This window comes from Staurois parvus, unplaced genomic scaffold (genome assembly GCF_062004578.1).
Source record: "Staurois parvus isolate SC_StPar_1 unplaced genomic scaffold, SC_StPar_1.0 ptg000154l, whole genome shotgun sequence".
Classification (NCBI taxonomy): domain Eukaryota; kingdom Metazoa; phylum Chordata; class Amphibia; order Anura; family Ranidae; genus Staurois; species Staurois parvus.
Window position 1 is genome coordinate 607,092 of NW_028317950.1, and position 24,131 is coordinate 631,222.

At 41.5% G+C, this 24,131-nt stretch overlaps 1 protein-coding gene across 1 annotated transcript in view; it reads left to right on the plus strand.

The window, feature by feature from the left end:
- The window catches only part of LOC149463404 (G protein-coupled receptor 83-like), a 64,350-nt gene extending 51,269 nt beyond the window's left edge, over positions 1-13,081 (plus strand). Inside the window, exon 4 of the mRNA XM_089674897.1 lies at positions 12,298-13,081. Within this exon, the coding sequence (XP_089531023.1) occupies positions 12,298-12,919 (622 nt within the window). The 3' untranslated portion in view covers positions 12,920-13,081. The remainder of the gene's footprint in view (positions 1-12,297) is intronic.
- The last annotated feature ends 11,050 nt before the right edge of the window (positions 13,082-24,131 follow it).

The window sequence follows — 24,131 nt, forward strand, 5'->3', positions numbered from 1 at the left end:
CACTTTTTTCATCGTTAAAGAAAATTTGTGTTTAACGGTGGAGGGAGAAGCAGGTGAAAAGAACTTTTTTGGGGCAAAGGTCTGCTCTAACAGTGAATGGTGCCATTCACCTGGGTGTGCTGTGTGGCAGACCTGTGAAGATCTCAGCACTGGACAGAAATAAAAAAATTCCTGGCAGGTAAAGCGACTCTTGTATCACATCTCATCTGGGGCTCAGTTATAATTCCTTAATGCCCTTGTGCTTCCCCAATGCACATAAATGACAAGGAAACGTATGTTCGCATGCATTTCTTAAGGCACTTGAATGCTGTGACTCAGACTCTTGGTGTTAGCGATTTTTGGTCTCACGTTGCGTATGAATCACTTTAGGAATACATAAAAAAAAAAGGAGGCATGATGGTTTCTATGACAACAAAATTTGCCTTCTATTAAGATGTAGATGTATTGAACCGAAGACATTTGCCAATTTTCTTTATTTATTCTTTATACTTTTCTGGAATCAGTTTAGGTTCCATGAAGGAAACACTTTTTTGTTTTTACTTTTCTTGCTGGCACAGCTTCTCCGTCATTTGAGTTCGCATGCCTTTGTTTCGGTGCTTTGTTAAAATGAAAGACAAGGACGAAGAGTTTTGTTCGAGCTGTAAAGCGGTATTAAACCTAAACTCAAAAAATGTCATTTATTGCAGCTTACCAATCATTAGATGTGGTGGCTGCATTAGTTTTCTTTTGTTTGACATTTTCCCCTAGTGACACACCTACTGTAATAATGAGACACCATTCTGGAGGAATGAGCACAGGAGGCACAGCAGACAGCAGCATTGTCAGCCGGGGGGGGAGGGGTGTTAAGTCCTCACACATACTGGACGTTTCTACAGCAGTTGTTTTTGGCTTCTGACGTTTTTTTCTACAGCTAGTAAACCCCCCAGCATGTTATCCTATGTGTTCATACACACACTGTAATCAACATTTTTTTGGCTGGAAAAAAAACCCAGGACTAGTGGATTAGAGGAGTTGATTCTGAAAAATGCTGCAAACCGGCATTTTTGGACTTTTTTTGACCTCAAAGAAAAATAATTTTTTTTTGGTAAAATAAAAACCCGGAAAACAAACACAGAAAAATGTGGGAAAACGCCGGTAAACGCTAATGCAAAAACGCTAAAAAAAGCTGAAAAACTCAGGTTTTTAATGTGACTTTACACAGCTAGCATTACCAGCGTTATCAAAATGTCCCCGTGTGCATGAGGGCTAAATGTATTGACAGATTTAATTACAACAACAAATTGAAGCCAAACTCCAGCTGACACTTTATAATCAGTTACAGCAACAGAGTTTTTTTCCTTTTGGGATAAAGGTTTCAAATGAATAAATAAAAGCCTTTAATCACCCCAGCCAGTGGTAAATGGATTGTCTCATCTACTATGTGTAGCGCTACCCCCACAGGGGCCGCTTGACAATGCTTGTCCCCAAGGGGGTATTTAAGTTTTGTGCTGCCTTAGGCAACACAAAAAAGCCCCCCCCCCCCCAGAGAGTGACACTCACCTTCACAGCTTAGGAATTAAACCATGGCCGCTCTCCCAGCTCCCCTTACTCTGCTCTTCCACCTGCCACCCTGCCCCGATGCCCCTCGGAGCCTCCACAGTACCATCAGCTCCAGATCACCGGTGTGACGTCATCACACCACGACGTCACCGGTGGCTGAAGGCAGAGCACAGGGCTCACAGGACAACCAGTGTTGTCCCCCTGAAAAATGGCACCCAAGGCATTGTTTGCCTTGCGGTAAATACGCCCCTGCTTGTCCCCAGTGGTTGCCCTAACCTTGCAATCCTCCTGACACCTCTGACACTCTGGGTTCCAACATATTTAAACAGTATGAAATAATACTGCCAGATACACAATTTTTCAGTAACACCTTTATGATAGTCTTGTTCAAAAGAGCAGTCTACAGGAATAATGGGTTTAGAATATACACAACCCTCATTAGCACATAAAGGCAAAAAACTGGTAAAATAGAAATCAATTAGCAACATTTAACAGGTTATACAGTCATGAGTAGTAAGCTAACTATTTAATTGCAACACCAGCAGCAAGAGGGGGAAGAAAAGGTTTGTTGACTTAGCTCCCTCCGTGCCTCTAGTATCACAACGGGGCATGCAGAGAATGATGTAAAGGTATACAAGATTGCATCTTGAGTCCTGTGATGTTTAAAGTTCCTGATATGGTGGTATCTGCTGTTTTCTGCTGGTAATGGTGGGGCTCATAAACATTAGTGAATGCTGTTAATTCAATGAAGTTAAACAGATATGTTGTGGTGCTGCTCAAAGAAAAGGTCTCCTGATAACGGTGGTGTAAAGGTGTCTACATACAGTGTTTCTAGAGCAGGGGTGCGCAACTGTGGCCCTCCAGCTGTTGGTGAACTACAAGTCCCACTATGCCTCTGCCTTTGGAAGTCATGCTTCTGTCAGTTTTGCAATGTCTCATGGGACTTGTAGTTCTACAACAGCTGGAGGGCCGCGGTTGCCCACCCCTGCTCTAGAGTGATGACAAAGATCTGCCCACAAACAAATTCAATGGATAGCACAGCCTCCTAGGTTATTGCCCAGGCTCTTGGCTGTTTGCAGGTATGTGCAGAAGTTCTGCCTCACAGCCTGTCAGCACAACAGGCAGAGATGTCTGTGTGAACAACAGACAATGACTGTTCCGATACAGAGACACTGATGTGATCCCAGCGTGGCGATCGATGTCACAACTTTGCTGAACTGATGTGCAGAGTCCTGAAGGAGTAGACAAACAATGTGTCTCTGGAGAACAGCAGTCCCCCTGTGTTCAGCTTTGAATCCCACACCAAAAGAGAGAGCCAGTCCCTTGCTGTAGAATATATCTGCTCTCCCAGCATCCTTCTGGTCCTCCAGCTCTCTGGTAGTTGTAGTTCAATCCGCATTCAGAAATACAGTATGCATTGGCTATAGGACTACAGGCCCCAAGATCCTCTGCTGTCAGAAAAAATGGATCCACTCTCAGTCTCATCTGTAAATGTCCCTGAAAGGTATAATATATCCAGGATCTGGCTACATATGTAAACTGATACACTCTGCTGGAGAGCTTGAGCGTGTGAAAAACTGTTTTCCTGCTGGTGGAATTGCCAGATAAAAATAGACACGTGTAAATGCAGTACCGCGTTTAGCGCTTGGACGTTTATTCATTTTATTGGCCAGAGTATTGGCCAAAACGTTCCTCTCCTGAATGCGATTATTCTGCGTTCAGAAGAGGAACATTTAACTGCCGCTAGACTCTGCTGCTCCTAAACTCTGGTAAAAGCCTATGTGTACATGGACACATAGGCTTTTACCAAGTTAATTTCCGGGGCTTTGGCAAAAACAAACGCCATAAACTTCTAAACTCATGTTTAGGAGCAGCAGTGTACAGTGGGGATCGAAAGTTTGGGCACCCCAGCTAAAAATTTGTATTAATGTGCATAAAGAAGCCAAGGAAAGATGGAAAAATCTCCAAAAGGCATCAAATTACAGATTAGACATTCTTATAATATGTCAACAAAAGTTAGATTTTATTTCCATCATTTACACTTTCAAAATAACAGAAAAAAAAAATGGCGTCTGCAAAAGTTTGGGCACCCTGCAGAATTTATAGCATGCACTGCCCCCTTTGCCAAGCTGAGACCTGCCAGTGTCATGGATTGTTCTCAATCATCATCTGGGAAGACCAGGTGATGTCAATCTCAAAGGTTTTAAATGCCCAGACTCATCTGACCTTGCCCCAACAATCAGCACCATGGGTTCTTCTAAGCAGTTGTCTAGAAAACTGAAACTGAAAATAGTTGACGCTCACAAAGCTGGAGAAGGCTATAAGAAGATAGCAAAGCGTTTTCAGATGTCAATATCCTCTGTTCGGAATGTAATTAAGAAATGGCAGTCATCAGGAACAGTGGAAGTTAAAGCAAGATCTGGAAGACCAAGAAATATATCAGACAGAACAGCTCGCAGGATTGTGAGAAAAACTATTCAAAACCCACGTTTGACTGCACGATCCCTCCAGCAAGATCTGGCAGACACTGGAGTTGAGGTCACTATTCCACTATAAAGAGATACTTGTACAAATATGGTCTTCATGGAAGAGTCATCAGAAGAAAACCTCTTCTACGTCCTCACCACAAAAATCATCGTTTGAACTTTGCAAATGAACATATAGACAAGCCTGATGCATTTTGGAAACAAGTTCTGTGGACCGATGAGGTTAAAATTGAACGTTTTGGCCGGAATGAGCAAAGGTACGTTTGGAGAAGAAGGGGCACAGAATTTAATGAAAAGAACCTCTGTCCAACTGTTAAGCATGGGGTTGGATCAATCATGCTTTGGGGTTGTGTTGCAGCCAGTGGCACAGGGAACATCTCACGAGTAGAAGGAAAAATGGATTCAATAAAATTTCAGCAAATTTTGGATGGTAACTTGATGCCATCTGTGAAAAAGCTGAAGTTAAAGAGAGGATGGCTTCTACAAATGGATAATGATCCTAAACACACCTCGAAATCCACGGGGGATTACATCAAGAGGCGTAAACTGAAGGTTTTGCCATGGCCTTCACAATCTCCTGACCTCAACATAATTGAAAATCTATGGATAGACCTTAAAAGAGCCGTGCGTGACAGACAGCCCAGAAATCTCAAAGAACTGGAAGACTTTTGTAAGGAAAAATGGGCAAAGATACCTCAAACAAGAATTGAAAGACTCTTGGCTGGCTACAAAAAGCATCTACAAGCTGTGATACTTGCCAAAGGGGGCAGTACAAGATATTAACTCTGCAGGGTGCCCAAACTTTTGCAGATGCCATTTTTTTGTTTTCTGTTATTTTGAAAGTGTAAATGATGGAAATAAAATCTAACTTTTGTTGACATATTATAAGAATGTCTAATCTGTAATTTGATGCCTTTTGGAGATTTTTCCATCTTTCCTTGTATTCTTTATGCACATTAATACAAATTTTTAGCTGGGGTGCCCAAACTTTCGATCCCCACTGTACATGAGGCCTTACTCTGCCTCCTCACTCCCAGTACCAGAATGGGGTTCTGCCATGCACTAAGTGCAAACCTCAGGCATACACTTAAACTGCTTACTCTCCCATACTTCTTTCTAGGTCCATGGGGTCTCTGTGCTATGGGTTTTGTTCTGATTGCTTTAGGGGTACCAACTGCTAGGGAGGGAATTAGTGCACAGACTCCCTCACTACCGGAGGACCCATCAACCATGCCAGATACCACTCTCCGCTGTCTGGCTGCTGTTACATTCCCACTAGTTCATATTTACCCCTAGCAACAACACACTTCCAGCCCACTCTTCTGCTAACTTAACCCTTTGTGGTGGCCTTCCATTCTTAACTCTTCACCTTGCATGTGCTTACAGACCCGGTTCTTCTAGATACTCTTCATAACACCATGCACCCCTTTAAGTAACTTCATACCAGGCTTTTCACAAATATTTACTAATCACATTCAGCATCACAATCCGACAGTACAGTAGCAGTTCTTCACTAACTAGATCCAGGTTGCCCAGTGCATACCTTCCCCAAAGGGTGAGTCCATAATGTGGAAGAGTCCTGGTCCAAGTGGAGTCTCTTGAGGGTTACTGTAGGTTACATCCTTCAGGTATAGCATCAATCTTCCCATGTGTCCATGGCAGAGAGCCCTTGAGTAGAGCCTTTCCCCTTTTTATAACCAGCAAAGGGTGTAGGGCAGTGTCCAGAAAAGCCTGGGAAAAAAAAGAAAAAAAAAGAAAAAAAAAAAGAAGAATCAAAACCCAAGTTAACCCCTTCCCGCCTGCGAAGTCTGCTGTACCTATTTAATCAACAAGTAGTTGACTCGAATTGAGAGACTTTTTGTCTGGGAATCTGGTCTGGTTTGACTGGAGAGGGGTCCAGATGATATTGGAAGGAGGTGTCCAACTATCCAAGGACATTAGTGAGTACAGGCTGGTGTGCTAGAGTTAGCGTTGTTCAAAAGGGAACATTTCTTTCGTCCTGATATAGCTAAGTCCACTATTTGCTTTTTCCAGGACTCTGCTCAGATTTAAGAGGAAGTTTAGTGTCTTTAAATTGTTTAGTGTCCTCAAATTGCTGCTAAGAGTTACTGGAGTATCCCACAGTTACCCTGAACCTATCCAAGTTCAAGCTCTACAATAAAGCTCTAGAAAAAGCATACCTATAGATTGTTCATTGAGCCAAAGCAGTGACTAGGACTGTGTGCCTGGCTGCGGGACAACTAAGGGAAAAGATCCTTGGAACCCTAAAACTGCAGGCTCCTGCAGGAGTGAGTGCTACACCAAGCAGTTCATGTATGTGTTCACTGTGCTGATGTAACAAACATCCACACAACATGGACAAAAACAATTCCACATTCTCTCTAATATGTGTAACTCCTATGTCATCAGCCCAACCTAGAGGACACATTGCATTCTTTTTTTTTTTTTTTTAAGGAAATACCTCAATCAGAGGGAAAATTTTTTTGATTGTGGCCATTAGATATTGCTGATGATAAAAGGGGAAGGAAATTTTCATCCTGATTGTGCAGATGTTTACAACGTGCACAACCAATAATTTTGTACATAGACCATTTAGTAATTAGGAAAATATGGGTCTGTGGTCTCCTCCTTTGCTGGGAACAGATACCCACCTCCATAGATATTGTGCATTGGGTATAATGGGGCCCCTATTGGGATCAGATCCTCAGCACACAAATGGAAGCACTAATAGGCCCACTTGTCCAATTGGCATATCCATCTGAAAGATATTTATAAATCATTATCTTCGGTTCTCTCACAATATAATATACCCGTGGATTCCAATCTGCCCAGAAGAGGTGGTTTCTTTGGGTCTGGCTTGTGGAAGCACGAAATCTCCAAATCACCATATCCCCTGCCATGCGTGTATAATGTGCTCATATGGTATCACATATGCACAATCACTCTAAATATATCTTCCCCATATGGTCTGAAGATGCAGAGAAACATGTAACATATTGCCACTACTATTAACCTATGGTGCATTTCGCAAGATAGAGAGTGTTCACAGAGTGTACAGTATCTAATAAATTGGTGGATGGTAAAGGTTTTATCTAAGGGAACAATTTATACTAGACATGCGCGTTTCATTTCAATACGTTTTTCTGAAGAAAATGTCATTTTTGGATATTTGAATGTATACGAATCTCCAAATGAACATAGTAAGAATGTCAACGAATCTGAAAAAAAGTTATAACGAAATTATTAAATGCATTCATTTCATTCAGATGACATCACATGATCGTAGTTCAGGCCCATGGAGAAATTAATTCAATTTTCAAATTCACTTGATAATTTGGATAACAAATAACAAATGGATCCAAAATTCATCCTATTCGTTAATGTGGATGCACATAACGTCAGGTAATATTGTCTAATTAGTAATTTCCAATAGTGGGTTTGACTAGCATCCGAAAATGTTGAATCCGTCTGATTTGATAATATATCGAATATACAGTATAGCAATTTTCTGGAAAAACTTCAAAATTTTTCAAATCCAACCGGACCAATGAAGATACAAAAGGAATGACAAAGATGCAAAATGAATTCCGAAAACGAATCGGGTCAACACAACAAATATGACTAAACAAACATCTTCAATCAATGAATGCATCTGAAACGGAACAAAAATTTCTAGCATACACATGTCTATATGGTTGGTTCTACGTCGTACTTTATGAGATCCCTCATATTTTTTATGTAATTTATGAAATTATGGTTTTCTAGAATATTGTAAAATAGAAATGTGATATTTAAAAGGGATTCTAAAAGTTGTTTTTTAAAAAAAAAACAACAAACATGTCTACACTTACCTGCTGTGTGCAGTGATTTTACATAGAGCAGCCCAGATCTGTCCCCCGCCGACGCTTCTGGGCCCTCCTCCCTCCAAGCAGCTTGCAATGGGGGCACCTGCTGCTCCATGTGTCCATTCACACACAGAGCTGTGGCTCAACCCTACCCTCTCTCTCCTCTCATTGGCTCACTGTCTGTGATTGACAGCAGTGGGAGCCAATGAGAAGAGGGAGTCCCAGGATAGCCGAGACTCCAGTGCACATTGCTGGATCGATAGGGGGCTTAGATGAGGTGAGAGGGGGCTTAGGAGAGTATTAGGGGGGCTGCAAGGGGTTGCTGCACAGACAAGGTTACCTTCATGCATAGAATGTATGATGGGGAAAAACTTTGACCCTTTAAAACCACTTTAAGGCACATTTTCTCCATTTATGCTTTTAGTTCTTGGAATGTGGTAACGTGAGTTTTTAATTTAGAGACTAGTCATACGATACAACTACTTCAGTATATATTTTTTTTACCTTAGTGCAGAGAATACATTAAGGTAAAAAACCCTTTTAAGCTCATTACTGCAAACATGGCTAAAACAAATCTTCTGTTGCTTACAGAAATCAAAATATATATATATATATATATATATATATATATATATATACACACACATTTATATATTTATGGGCCAGTCCACCACTTTACCAGGGCCTCCAAACCTGAGATTGGCTAGACTCCCATGAACATGCAGATTAGGTCTTCACCCCTATCTTCTCACTGTCTTCTGGAAGGTTCTATGGCCCTCCAGAGTCAGGAGGAGGTGATAGAGCCACAACCTGTTAAAGTGATTTTAAAGGCTTATTATTTTCAAAGAAAAAAATAACAAACACATCATACTTACCTGCTCTCTGCAGTGGTTTTGGTTCAGTGGCCCAGATCCTCCTCTTCTCAGGTCCCCCGCTTGAGCTTCTGGCCCCTCCCTCCTGTCAGGTGCCCCCACAGCAAGCAGCTTACTATGGGGGCACCCACTGCTGTGTGTGTCCATTCACACAGGGAGCCATGGCTCAGCCCCACCCCTTTCCCTTCTCATTGGCTCACTGGCCATGATTGGCAGTAGTGGGAGCCAATGGCTCTTGCTTCTGTCTAAGCCAATGAGAAGATGGAGTCCGTGCATAGCTGAGACTCCAGTACACATTGCTGGATAGAGGGGGGGGGGTGGTTAGGTGAGTATTAGGGGGGGATACTGTACAGAGAAGGTTTTTCATCTTCAGGCATGAAGTTGAAAAAACCATCAGCCTTTAGAACCACTTTAATCGTCCAACTGACCTGCAATAACCCAACCTTAATCACATGACCCACACAACTACCATAAGTCATACACAATGATTTTCCTATGATACACTACACTATTCTATTAGAACACTAGAGGGGGCTACACTGTATGTAACAAAAAAAATTATAAAAGTATGCATTAGCTCTCATAAGAAATTGCAAAGGTATTGATGAATCTATAGCTTCATAGAGAAAACGTAAAAACTGCATTTATCCATGTGAAAGCAGACATTGCTAAAGTGGACAAAGCCGATTGCTGACTTTGGGCTCCAAGTTGCTGCTATTCTTTTCTTTTCTTAACTCAGCTTAAAAACAGACTTTGCACCAAAATGTAAGGTTAACTTTATATAAAAAAAAAAAAACATATTGGTGAATGGGGAAGGGTCAATTCAAGTGGTTTTTAAGGAAGTAGTTTGGGGTTTAAATGGCTTTTAACCATCTAACCCTTCTGCCTGCGACCCCCCCCCCTCCCTGCCCTTCCCGAATTGATTGTTTTTTAATCATAGAAATAAAAAAATCAACCAACTTACTTGAAATGAAAAAGAAAAAGTCAGTAAACAAAAAAAGTGTATAACACACACACACCTTATGAATAAAAGGGAAAACTTTTTTTTTCCCAAACAAATTTCGCCAGTTAAAAATTTTCTAGTGAAATCATTTTTACTCTTTCCTATTTCTGGTGACTAAAACCCAAATCTAGAAAAAAGAAAAATACTCCCTTGCAGTGGGGATGCCCTCACACTAAAAGGGTTAAATGCTCATTTACTTTTAGGGGCACAGCAAATGCAGCTTTACTTATCCAATCCTCTGTTCTCCTGGCAGACAGTGCTACCCCATGCTCCGTCAGTGGTCTGTTTCTTTTTGTCCTCATGTTCAAAGTGGAGGGATATGGGGCGTGTCAGGGGCATCCATCCACCAGACCATAGGAGGTAAGAGGCTGCAAGCACCGGTTTTGCAGTACAGAGGAGACTGAAGGAGTGATGGATCAGGTAAATAAAACTTTTATACCAGTCCCTAGACCAGTGGTTGTCAAGCACCAAGCCATGGACTCCCTCCTGCCAGGCCTCCATCCAGCTGCAGATCCCTGAATTTCAAAAGTGCCTCCTAGCTCACATAGTGCCCTACCCCAACCACTCAGTGGCCCACAATGCTCCTCCACCTCCGACAGTTGCCCCCAGACCCCATAGTTCCTCCTAACCTTGCATAGTGTGACCCAACACCCTGCAAAGCCTCCAGCCCCCATCTATCCCTCAGCCTCCAAATGTGTCCGTCAGCCCCCACAGGGCCCTACATTGTTCATGCAAAGCTCACAACCTCCTGGAGAGACCCCATCTCCATTTGCTCCCAACTCCCTTCTGAAACATCTTCTACGGGGCCATCAAGCATGCAGCAACATCCTACCTCCCCCCATCCTCCCACAGTGTCAACCAGCCCCATCCAGAGCCTTCCAGCATCTTAATCCATATTTTGAAACCCCATACAAGTAATAATTTTTTTTTTTAATACCGGGGCTTGGAAGAATTCACCGGACCCTGGTCTCAAAGTTGATTACCACTGCCATAGATGTAAATGAGTATATAACCCTTGCAAAGTGGGGGCAGCCCCACTGCAGAAGCATTTTTACTCCCCCAAGTTCCTGGGAACTTTAAACACCAACTGGTTTCAGTAGTATGATGTATTGTTAGCCTAGCAAAGGGTTAAATGTCTCAGCAAGAAGACATTAAATTGCCATGTAGCTCTAGTCTATTTCTGTTTTAAATGCACGTGTTTGCACGTTAAGGTTTAATGGTGGGTTTTAAACAGACACGAACACCGAATGTAGTAATCTTTACAGACAATTGAGTAAATTTGATGCCAAGGAAACTTTCCTGGAATTCACTAAACACACGAGACTCATTAACAAATGCAACATGACTTAGATTTAGCATGTGCTAGGCTGGACTGAGTACATGTTCTAAGGTCTAGGAAGGTTCTGGTACTGGTTTAAGGCCTCTTTCACAATAACAGCCTGGGGGCAGTAAAAATCAGTGGCTGAGTTAAATTTTACTGCACCCACCCCCCAGGCACTCACTTACCTACCTAAAGTTTAAAATACAGCCACAGGAGACTGTTAACATGTGACTACTTACAAGGGTTGTGTAAAATTGACCCATTTGAGCAAAAAAAATTGAACAAATAAATGTAAAATTAATTTTTTTAGGCACTTAGAGGAAGTGTTTTAAGTGTTTCTACAGTTTTCTTTTTTGTGCATTTTGTTGGTATATTTGATGATTCTCCAAAAAAACAAAAATAAAATCAAAATAAAAAAGTAAAATTAGTCTAAATGAGTGACCATTACTGGAGCAAAAATGGATCCAGGATGGTTAAAAGTTAGTCTGTAGCCCTCAGGAACCATTTCAAGTGGTTGTAAACCTCAGACATGAAATATGAACAAAGCGTATCCTTCTATCCTTCTATAGTGTGCACTTGTCTCAGTCAGTTAAGAGAAATTGTGTCATTTCTGTCTGCTGTCTTGTATCTCTGATATCATCATGAATAAATTCTGACACGTTTTCCTGACACCAAGAAAAAAATGATGATGGAGGGACCTCCATTGACAGTCTCAGCTCTGTTCCTGTGTGCTGTGTGGGGGGGGGGGGGAGGGGGAGTCTCTCTCTCCTCCAATCATCTCTCAGAGCTCTCCTCACTGAGCTCTGCAGTGTGCGACTTCAGATCTCCACCCCTTTTTTTCCTGAACTCTCAGACAAGTTTTAAAACTCAGCACTTTGAACAGATGTAGATAAGAAAAGACTACAGATAAACAGGTACAACTCACGTAGGAGGATGTGTTTCATCTCTATGTATCACCTAAGGCCAGTCACTTCACTGGGTATATGGAAGGGTTTACAACCACTTGAAAAACTATTGACCATAAAAACCACCCGAAAACACTTTAGGTCTTTTTCCCCGTTGACACCGTACCAAATTGTTAAATGTAAAATTCTGTTGAAAATCTCAAAGTTATCAAGATTTTGAACAAATAAAAACTGTCCATTGAGCTCATTGCTACCTATGACTAAAATGTTTGAGATGAAAAAGAACTTGTCGTGTGGTAACCGGTGTCCATTGTATCCTCTTGCAGAAATGCCGTGCGGATGGTTTGCCTTCCCAGTTTTCCATACCCAGCTGACCTTTTCTGGAAGTATTTGGACTTGGCTACCTTCGTTCTTCTCTATGTACTACCCTTGATCGTCATCTCCATCACCTATACTACTGTGGCCAAGAAACTGTGGCTAAGAAACGCCATTGGAGACATTACCATGGAACAATACTATGCCCACAGGAGGAAGAAGAAGATGACCCTCAAGATGCTGATGCTTGTAGTGGTGGTCTTTGCCGTTTGCTGGTTCCCGTTGAACTGTTATCTTGTCCTGATGTCCAGTAAACTCATCAGCAGTAACAATGCCATGTATTTTGCTTTTCACTGGTTTGCCATGAGCAGCACTTGCTACAACCCCTTTATCTACTGTTGGCTGAACGAGAGCTTCCGCTCGGAGCTCAAGGCCTTGTTGTGGGTGTGCAGAAGAAAGAGAATGGTGCAGAGCCACGCATTGCAGGCAGTCTCACCACAATTCAGACACGCCTGGACTGAAAACTGTAACTGCAAGCAAGGTAGCAGCCCTCAGACTGGTGACTCTGCCACTAACGTAAATTCAGGGAGAACTGACATTTCTAGTGTGGAGCCAATTGTCACAGTCAGTTAAAAGACAATTTTGAGGTCATCAGATGGCAATGCATTGCAGATTCGGTGTTCGTAACTTTTGTTTTTTTAATTGTATTTTTCACACCTTTGCTATGAGAGGCCTATTTGTCGACTTAAATTACTTGCTTTGAATAAAATAAAATATTTATATCACAGTTATAAATACTAATTGTACAGACTTCAATTTGGAGCTGGAGATGTAGAAGAGAATGGTGCCTTCATCACTAGGCTCGTGCAGTATATGGTTATATGTTTTTTACCATAACGATCGCCAAAATCTGCTTGGGTTCAACTCATCAAAGCTTTGGCAAATCTTGTTAGAAATTTGGTAAATCTGAACCCCACTAAAGTTCATTGGGGGGATGGGGTGCATTTTTTGGGCTAATAGGTAAACTATTGTCAAAAAAGGAATGGGAGGCTTGTAGGGGCCCAGGTGGCAGGCACCCTAGAGGGACATGGCACACACAGCAAATTAAATTGGAGGAATTGTATTGTTAAGAAGCATTCCAACACACAGTAACAGTCTACGCAATGGCTTAGAACTGGCAATAACACCCACAGGTTGTTTTACGGTACTCACAGAGAGCAATGCACAGAGACCAGCAGAACCTGTTGCAGGAGGGATGGCTAGAAGGCATATGCAGCAAGAACTAATAGCAGAAAGATTCCTCTGCAGAAGGTCTGACGACAGCCCCTACACTGTCCCTCCTCCTCTGGAACTTCTCCCTACGCTAGGCACATACTTCCTATCAAGCAGGTTCCTGTCCCTAATCTAGCCAACACGCAGAATGTACGCCAACTATGGTGAGGCAGTGTTTATTATAAGCAATGCCCACACTAAAGATGGCCACAGGGGTCAGTGTCCAATTGGACAGCATCCCACCCAATAATGTGTGGAGGTTCAGAAGGAATGTGCATTCTTCATTCTTCCAATCTCTCTGCAGGGTAGCAAGAGCGCCACCTTTGCATGGAGGTCATACTGCACCTGCCTACAAGCTTTGCACTGGTATTGCCAAATGCAAAAAAGTTAAAAAAAAAATAGCCCTTTTCATATGGCTTTGAGGGAAACATTAACAATACACAAATACGTTAATTAGCATGCTTGGGATATGCCTTAAAGCTGTACATGGTGTTACAAAAACAGTACAATTTTCATGACAAGGGTTTTACTACAAGAATTAGGAGACTGCAGATGACTTGGCCAGCAGCAAAATTTTAATAAGCAATGCTTATTAAAAGCATGCTGTTCTTACACTTAATTTTTCTTTTTCCTTGAAAACGATCCAGCAGCGTACTGCGAACAAAAAGCAGCTCCAAGGACAGATGGTCAGTAACAAGTATATGCTTCACGTTGAGTACATCAAACTTAAAAAGTTCCTTTTGTATAAAATAAAAAAAATTAAAATTCCGTGAAACAAAAGCTCATACAAAACGAAATGTTGGCTATGGATGGGACAGCAGCTAAAAGTGACCACTGACCTCAAATCAAATGCAAATAAAATTAACCACTTGACCTCCAGAGGATTTACCCCCTTAATGACCAGACCTCTTTTTGCTACTCGGCGCTGCACTAATTCAACTGATAATTGAGCGGTCATGCAATGCTGCACCCAAACAAAATTTACGTCCTTTTTTTAACACAAATAGAGCTTTCTTTCGGTGGTATTTGATCACCTGTGCGCTTTTTATTTTTCACGCTATAAACAAAAAAAGGCCAAATATTTTGAAGAAAAACAATATTTTTTACTTTCAGCTATAAAAAATATATAGTAAACTCAAAGTTGGTTATAAATTTAGGCCAAAATGTATTCTGCTACATGTTTTTGGTAAAAAAAATCCCAATAAGTGTATATTGATTGCTTTGTGTGAAAGTTATAGCGTCTACAAACTATGGTATAGATACTGCAATTTACGCCATTTTTTTGCTATACAGCACTGCGCTAGTTTAACGGACAATTGTGCGGTCATGCAATACGGTACATAAGTTAAATTTACATCCTATTTTTACCCACAAATTGAGCTTTCTTTCAGTGGTATTTGATCGCCTGTGCGGTTTTTATTTTTTGCGCTATAAAAAAAAAGGCTGACAATTTTGAGGAAAAAAAACAATATTTTGGACTTTTTGCTATAAAACATGTCCAGTAAAAAAAAAAAATTAAAAATCAAATTTAGTCATAAATTTCTGCCAAAATGCATTCTGCGACATATCTTTGCTAAAAAAAAACAACCCAATACGTGTAAATTAATTGGTTTACGTGAAAGTTATAGCGTTTACAAATGGCGGGAAAGATACTGGGATTTTTAGTTTTTTTTTATACTAATAATGGCGGCGATCAGCGACTTATGGCGGCGATCAGGGACTTATGGCGGCGATCAGCGACTTATGGCGGGACTGCAGCAGACATTCTGACACTGGGGGGGTACTGACTTGGGGTCACTGACATCCCCAGTGACACCAATACAGTGATCAGTGCAAAAAAAAAAACACTGACACTGTACTAATGGCATTGGGGAGGTAGGGGTTAAGTTTATTTTGCAGGGAAGGGTTATCTCTGTGAGGGGGAGTGTTTTACTAGGTGACGGGGGTGTGTACTGCAGGGGACACGGCTGATCGAGAGAGTGAAACTCTTCTGTCCCGATCAGCTTGTCCTCGAGCTGTCAGGGAAGTGACAGAAACAACAGCTACTGCAGCTGTGCTCTCTGTCACTGATTGCCGCCGATCGCCGGGAGATAGCCGGTAAGGACCAGCTGTGACCCAGTGACTGACATCCGCGGCTGTGATCGGCAGGACTGGTAGGGCGGCGGCGCGCCTCGCGCGCGCCCCCTACCTGTTTACAAAACACACGTTTTAAAACGTGGTTTTGCCTGCCCGTGCCGCCCTGCCGCCGTATTTCTACAGTGGCAGGGCGGCAAGTGGTTAAAAGACAACAAAGGCCCCCCAATAAGGGAAAAAAAAACAGCAAAGCATTGATTGCCCAAAGAGCTAGCTATCAGTGATAAAGTACATTTTCCTAATTGACCTTAATCCCTTCCTATGCAGTTTACCACGGAGATGAACAAAAGAAAATGATTGATTCCCCCATGCACACACTCAATGTGGATGGGGGAATCCCTCCCACTGAGATATTGTATTCTGATAGCGAGAAGGCTTTTTCACCATCAGAAACCAGTCAGTCATCAGCACTACCCGCTATAGCAGGTGGGACTTATCGAGTGAACATTTTCCAGCAGGCAGGTTGTACAGATGTCTATCGAGATGTCAATTTCTGTACAACCAGTCTGCCCTTAGATGGATCAAAATTTGGCTGGGCTCCACCGAACTGTCCACATTTTAAACCATCTCTTTATGCTTTCTCTACAACATTTCCAGTACACTGGCACTATGGCTGCTCTGTGCCCCTCTTACAACGAGGGAGATGGCTTAACTAAAAGCCTCCTTATTGACCCTTCTAAGCCTGCTGGCTATAGTTCAGAGTCCATTCAGTGCAAAATGGCTGAACAAATTTGGGAAAATCTACGTATAAATTCACTGGGACTGCAAATCTCTAACCCACAGGATTCAGCAAGTACCCATGGTAGCAGTGAACCCCAACCACATTCTTAGGCTAGCCATAGATTATACAATTTTCTTGCGAATTTTGCTTTAGATTTACCAAAAAACATATAATTTGAGGTCAAACCTAAACAACACTTTCAATTGTATCCAATTAGGCAGGCCCATGTACTACATAATTGAAGGTAAATCTAAAGGAAATTGGGCAGAAATTGGACAGAAAATTGTATAGTGTATGGCCAGCCTTAGCGGACACCTTAGTATTTGGCCAAAAGAATGTGGACCCCACCCCTCCAAAGGATTGAGATCAGATATTTCCAGTAAGGGGTCATGTTAATGCTATAAATTTAGACAATTTTGCTATTCCAACCTTGTGGCAACAGTTTGGGGAAGGCACTTTTCTGTTTCAGCATAATTGTATACAAAGCCACCTTCAAAAATACACGGTTTGATGGGTTTGTTGTAGAGGAACTTGCGTGTCCTGCACAGAGCCCTGACTTAAACTCTACCAATCACCTTTGGGATGAATTGGACCATTTATTGTGAGTCAGGTATTCCTCTCCAACTTCAGTACCTGACTTCACATATGGTCATAAATCCTCAAAGACCTGCTAAGATCTTGTGGAAAGTCTTCTTACAAGAGTGGAGAATGCTATAGTCACAAGGGTGGGTGGCAGTCCCATAGTACTGCCGATTGTTTTGGAATGGAATGTCCAACAACACCATGTATGTCTGAAAATGAAAAAAAAAATGGAAGCACACACCAGAAGGATATTTGGTTCTAGGTGTATCTGAGGTGCTCTAATGCTTTAGAGGGGAGTTTTGTGACCGGGCAAGACAGGCACCTGTCAGAGTTGGAATCCCTGGGAGATCCTAATGGAGCTTTGAGCAGCGCTTTGGGTTTATTGGGTCTCAAGGTTGTATAGATGTGACGATTACATTCCACAAAACTTTGGTTATAAAGTATATGATTTTAATAAGTTTTGAAGTTAAATATGTTAATACTTATATGTTATTTCAGTGATTGTATTTCCATATAGTTTAACCATCTATCAAGCTCAGCAAGACCAGCTGAGATAATTAGGACAGTCTATCCATGGCGTTCTTGCAAGTAGCAATTACTGATATTCACTGCCACAGGAATGAGAATAATCCACAGCGTAGAAGCTGTACTTGCGGTCTTCGAAAACTTTTATTGCAGAGGAGATTCAGCGTATATAGGGATAGTGCAAAAGAAAGCCAATCATTGTCCCACATAAGTAATATAGAAATAAGTAAGCGCTAAAAGTAAAAATAAAACAAGCCGCTGAACACTAAAGGTACATAAACAACCTCAAAGATTCACATATAAACAAGAGTGCAGCGCTATAAAAATAACCAAAAAATATTTAAAATCTATAACACGTTTTGCATAATTTATGGTGAATGACACATCACGGTGCAAACATAGATAGCGAAATGCAAGCAATAGTATAGGACTATACTATTGCTTGCATTTCGCTATATATGTTTACTTTTAGCGCTTACTTATTTCTATATTACATTATACTTGTTACCAATTACTTTAGTTGAGCTGCTTTTAGTATTCACAATATGGCCAACATATTTGAAATTAGGTCTAAAAGGGTAAACATATCGGAAGATGTGTTTAATATTGATCAGGATATGGATGACCTAAAAGGCCTATTTGTTCACCTGCATAACCTGACCTCATCTGAAATCAGAACTCTATGGAACATCTCCTTCCTGGAGAGATATATCAAAGAACAGATGGTCCCAAGGTCTCTAAGATGGGAAATAACCCCTGAAACAGAGGATATAAACAGTACCTCAGAGTGGTACCAGTTTTTTAAAACAATGGGCATAGACTTACTAAAATTTCTCGTAAATAGGAAGAAGAAAAAATGGACACATTTAGATAATGAGATTAATAAAGTCAGAGATAAATTAGCACCATACAAAGGGAAAGAGGAGTACAATAAAGAATCAGATAAACTTAAGGCATTTATGGATAGTATGGAAAAGGAACAGAAAATAAAAAATGGAAAAAGTATGCTAGAGATTACAATGATTACTCTGACAATAGAGTCTTCAAGTGGCAGTTAACCAAAGAGGAAACAATGACCACTTAGACACTACCACAATTTGCTGTTCCCCATACACCTAGAGCAGTGATGGCGAACCCGTGGCACACGTGCCACAGCCGGCACGCCGAGCCTTATCTGTGGGCACGCCAGGAGAATCCAGCGGCGCGCTGTCTTCCCGGCTGTAGTGTGCGTGACAGCCGGGTCCCAAGTGCGCATGCACAAGAAGCAGTGCTCTTTGTGAATGGTAAGGCGGTACCTGGGACACATGACAGATCCCAGAAGCCGCCGGACCAATCACAAAGCGCAGCGCTTCTCGCGCATGCGCACTGGGCATCCGGCTGTCCGACGAGCGCCCGCACTACAGAAGCCGGGAAGACAGCGCGCGGCTGGATAAAGGAACAGGTAAGATAAAAAAAAAAACTCTGCGAAAGTAAGAGCGGGTACCTGTCAAATTCAGGTACCCGCTCCCCCTCCCTCCCCAAAGGTCAGCAGTCATCTCTGTACTGTCCGCAGTCTCTGGTCATCCCTGTGCTGTCCGCAGTCTCTGGTCATCTCCTGTACTGTGTCCGCAGTCTCTGGTCAACCCTGTACTGTGTCCGCAGTCTCTGGTCATCCCTGTACTGTGTCCGCAGTCTCTGGTCATCCCTGTACTGTGTCTGCAGTCTCTGGTCATCCCTGTACTGTGTCCGCAGTCTCTGGTCATCCCTGTACTGTCCGCAGTCTCTGGTCATCCCTGTACTGTCCGCAGTCTCTGGTCATCTCCTGTACTGTGTCCGCAGTCTCTGGTCATCCCTGTACTGTGTCCGCAGTCTCTGGTCATCCCTGTACTGTGTCCGCAGTCTCTGGTCATCCCTGTACTGTGTCCGCAGTCTCTGGTCATCCCTGTACTGTCCGCAGTCTCTGGTCATCCCTGTACTGTCCGCAGTCTCTGGTCATCCCTGTACTGTGTCCGCAGTCTCTGGTCATCCCTGTACTGTGTCCGCAGTCTCTGGTCATCCCTGTACTGTGTCCGCAGTCTCTGGTCATCCCTGTACTGTTAATTAGTTTGCACTACGGTACGAGTTGTTTTTTCTAAACCAAAAGCTCGATATTCAGGTTTCATTGCAGTGTTGGCACTTTGAAAGAAATAAGTTGGTTTTGGGTTGCAGTTTGGGCACTCGGGCTCAAAAAGGTTCGCCATCACTGACCTAGAGCATACAATAATCCTCATAAATGTGTTAATCCATCCCAAAAATGTTCCAAAAAATCTAAAAGACCTAATCAGTATAGAACACCTATTAAACCACAAAATAGAGGGGAATGGAGAATCCCGACAAATAACAAATATGAACCCCTACACTATGCCAATGAGGCCAATGATGAAAACATTGGGTCTAGGAATTACAATTGGTATCCCCAACAAGGATACAGGAACAATCAACACAACGGACAAAATACTAATGGCATCATAACAATACTTATAATAACCACCGAGGGAACCCAAGGCCTTATACACAACGTACACCTATGTACAATAATGGTACACCCTATAGACAGGATAATTGGAGAAAACAAGGACAGGGGCCATTTAACCAGTATTGGAGGAATAAAAATCAAGCCCCCCGCCGCCATGTGACCTGAACCCTCAATATAGAGAGAGACCTAATGGTAACAACCAGGCTTCGATTCATTTTTTAGAGGAAGGTCGGGCGCGCAAAAGAAGCGCCCAAGTAGAGGAAAGAGGGGAGGCAAGAGAGTTAACAAACCCAAAGAAGAGAAAAATATGAAAGGCAGGGGCATATTTAATTTAAGAAAGGCAGAGCTGTCAACCCAGGAACTAGCTCTGCTGGATAATGGACTGAAGTTCGCACCGAATAATAAACTTAATAAATTCCAAACGTACATCGACATACATAAGTTTGTACGTCAGATTTCACTTAAGAAATATTTTTTCCATAATTCCATTGTGCGTAATGCCTCTGATGGAGCGATACACTCAAATCTAATAAATGCTTCTCTTTTCAACCCCCCCACACAATCACATGGTCATATCAATGCATTTAGAGACACGGTCCTGAAAGAACTCGAGAATATTAACATTAAGAAAAACCGTAGTCATGAGTATCTTAATAAGGCCATTGATCATGAGTATCTTAATAAGGCCATTGATTCTCTTCTGAACAAAAAAGATTTAGTTATTCATCCTGCGGATAAAGGTGGGGGCGTGGTAGTTATGGATAAGATCAAATACATTCAGGAAGTGTATAATATTTTGGGTGACACTGAAACATACCGTTTACTACCAAAAGACCCTCTCCATAAATATAAGAAATCACTCAAAACCATCATTGCAGCAGGATACCAAAATAATGTTATAAATAAAAAAGAAAAGGCATTCCTTTGTCCATCAGCTCCCAGATTGCCGGTTATGTACATACTCCCAAAAATCCATAAAGATCCTATAAATCCCCCTGGCAGACCCATAATTAGTGGGATAGGATCTCTGAGCTCAAGAGCTGGCGAGTACATTGATAATTTCCTACAGCCTTTAGTGACTAAGACCCCATCTTATCTTAGGGACACGAAACAGGTTCTTTTGGATATTAAGGATCTGACCATAGAACCTGATACATTCTTAGTTACGGCTGATGTCCCGTCCCTATACACCAATATAGCACATCATGATTGAATGTATGCAGTTGAATTTTATTTGAACAATTTTATTGGAATGCCGGTTTTACAAAAATAATTTATTTTAAGTTTGTTAGAATTCGCAATGACCAATAATTATTTTTGGTTTAATGGCAAGTTTTATCTGCAGACCAAGGGTGTGGGAATGGGAGCAAAGTTCGCTCCCAGCCTGGCCAAACTCTTTATGGCACGATGGGAAGAAGACATCATTTATGCAAGAGATTGGCCAGAGCTATATTTTTATAGAAGGTATATTGACGATATTTTACTTATATGGAAGGGGGAGGAACAAGCACTCAAAAACTTTTTTAAAACCCTGAATAATAATAATCTGAATATTAAATTAACCTATGAATATAGTAGGAGCAGTATTAATTTTTTGGATCTTACACTCATGAATCAGAATGGTGGAATAGTAACACAATCTTTTTTTTAAGAAACGGATAGGAACAGTTACATTCCCACACATAGTTGTCACCATCCAAACTGGCTCTCTAATATCCCGAAAGGTCAATTCCAGAGAATTAGGAGGAATTGTACCAATCTGGATACATATTATCAACAAGCTGTTATTTTTGAAAAATAGATTCATAGAGAAGGGTTATGATGAATCTGCACTAACTTGCACTATAGAAGAAGTTGCTAATCTTGACAGAAAATTATTGTTGAATGGAGCGGCTAAACCTCGCCCATCCAAAATGTGTCCGTTTGTAACCACTTACTCCACTCAGTATAAAACTATAAGCAAAATCATAAGAAATAACTGGAAGATCCTTAAGGCTGATCCTATACTGGCACAAATCCTGCCTGAAAGACCAGAAATCACCTTTAGGAGGGCAACTTCTCTACGTAATAAAATAGCACCTAACGTGATTAACCCTCCCCCTAATATCTCCTTTTTTAATAACCTAGTTGGTTTTTATCCATGCAATAAGTGTGTGATTTGCACATGTAATAGACAAAGGAAAAGGAGAGTGAACAGCTTTGTGTCCTCCACCACTGGCAGAAATTATAGTATAGATAATTTCATAACCTGCAACAGCAGGTACGTAGTTTATTTTCTTCAATGCCCGTGGAAGAAGCAATATATAGGTCGCACAACAAGACGGTTAAGGGATCGTTTACGCGAACATGTGTATAACATCAAACGTGGCTATAAGGAGCGTTCCCTCTCCAACCACTATCGAAGGTGTCATCATAGAGACCCATCATCATTAACCTTTATGGGGATTGAGGTTGTACAAACACAATGGAGAGGGACAAATAAAAAACGAGCTGTTTCACAAATGGAGTCCAAATGGATTTTCGAGATTGGATCCATGTACCCTAAAGGACTCAATGTTGAGATGGATATTAATTGTTTTATAGATAACAGTTACATTTTATCCATTTTAACACATTTGTATACTCCTTTACCAATTTTTTTAATTTTTTTGCATTATTCTAGTCTTTGGGCTCATTGCGAGTTCTAATTTTTAATATTTTAACATTTTTAACTATTTTTGTATATATTTTATATACAATCTATTTGGATTTTAATAAACATGTTTGTGTAGTTTTAGTTGTAATAAGTATATTGTGTACATCTATGTTTTATCCATATTTAATATATACACTACATATAGTGTTTCCTGTGTCACCATCCCTACCAGAGATCACCATTATACATACACATTTGGGGTTGGTCCTAGTTGGCGTTTACATGCAAACACGTAGCATCTAAGGTTGGTTATAATTCTGCATCCTTGCAGACAATTCTTGTGTCTGTTATTAGCCTCTAATTTGTAATATGGGTATCTATATGGAGGTCTACTGCGCATGTGCGCAATTGCCGCCTTTACTGTACGCAAATAACTCATTCCCTAAACACTAATATGCGCTCTCTGGTTAATAGTATTGTGAATAATTTCATTTATTAAACTTGTGTTTTCCCCTGGTTTTCTTTATGGTGGTTTTGGTGACACAGATATTTGTAATTGACTCCAAAGAAATGGCGCTCGCACATGCGCGATTGAGATAGTTGATTTGGTGCCTAATCGCGCACACATCCCCGATATAGACGATTAATGCGCATGTGCGAACTTCGACAAAATGGTGCCTTTTTGGAGACACTTCTCTATCGCAAAATGGCGCACGCTGATTGTGCGTGTGTGATTTTTACTATATAAGCGCATTGTCAGACGTCCTGTACCCAGAGCATACCCCCTATGAATAAGTGCGGTTGCACGAAATGCGTCAGAGAGGAACTGCAGTACAGTGACGTCCTATTGCCGCCGGAACCACCTGGGTCCCGGCGGCCATCTTGATTTGTCTGGTCAGTATTTTGTTTTTACCCTTTGCTGGATGGAATAAATATACACATTTTCAAGCAGTATCACGCTGTTCTGGCCTCCTTTCTCTCTGGGGCTCCTTGGTGAGCTTCCCACCACCCACAGAGTCACGTCTAAAAGGGGAACGGAGCCATGCTTGATAGCCGAGGGATCAAAACACAGGAATAGACCAGACCTTATTCCAGACGAGTCCTGGAGCCATACCTTAAGAGGGGTCATCACTTACATGCGCATACTGATTGTGCATTTGGTGAGTGCGCAGTTTTATATCGGTTTTGGATACCACCACATATCGTTTTGTTTGGATATCACCATGTAGCAACAGGGATCCTATTGATCCTTCACTTTACTCCACCTACTGGGATACTTTGAACTGGGCACTCACGCTATATTAAGTCACTCTAATAGCGACATTATAAGGATTATTGTCCCACATATACAACATGCTTGCAGAGCACAGACACATCTTGAAGAACTTTTCTTATTAATTATATTATATTGTAATTAAAGTGGTTGTAGAGGCTAAAGAGTTTTTTTTTTTTACTTTAATAGATTCTCTACTTTAAAAAGGTA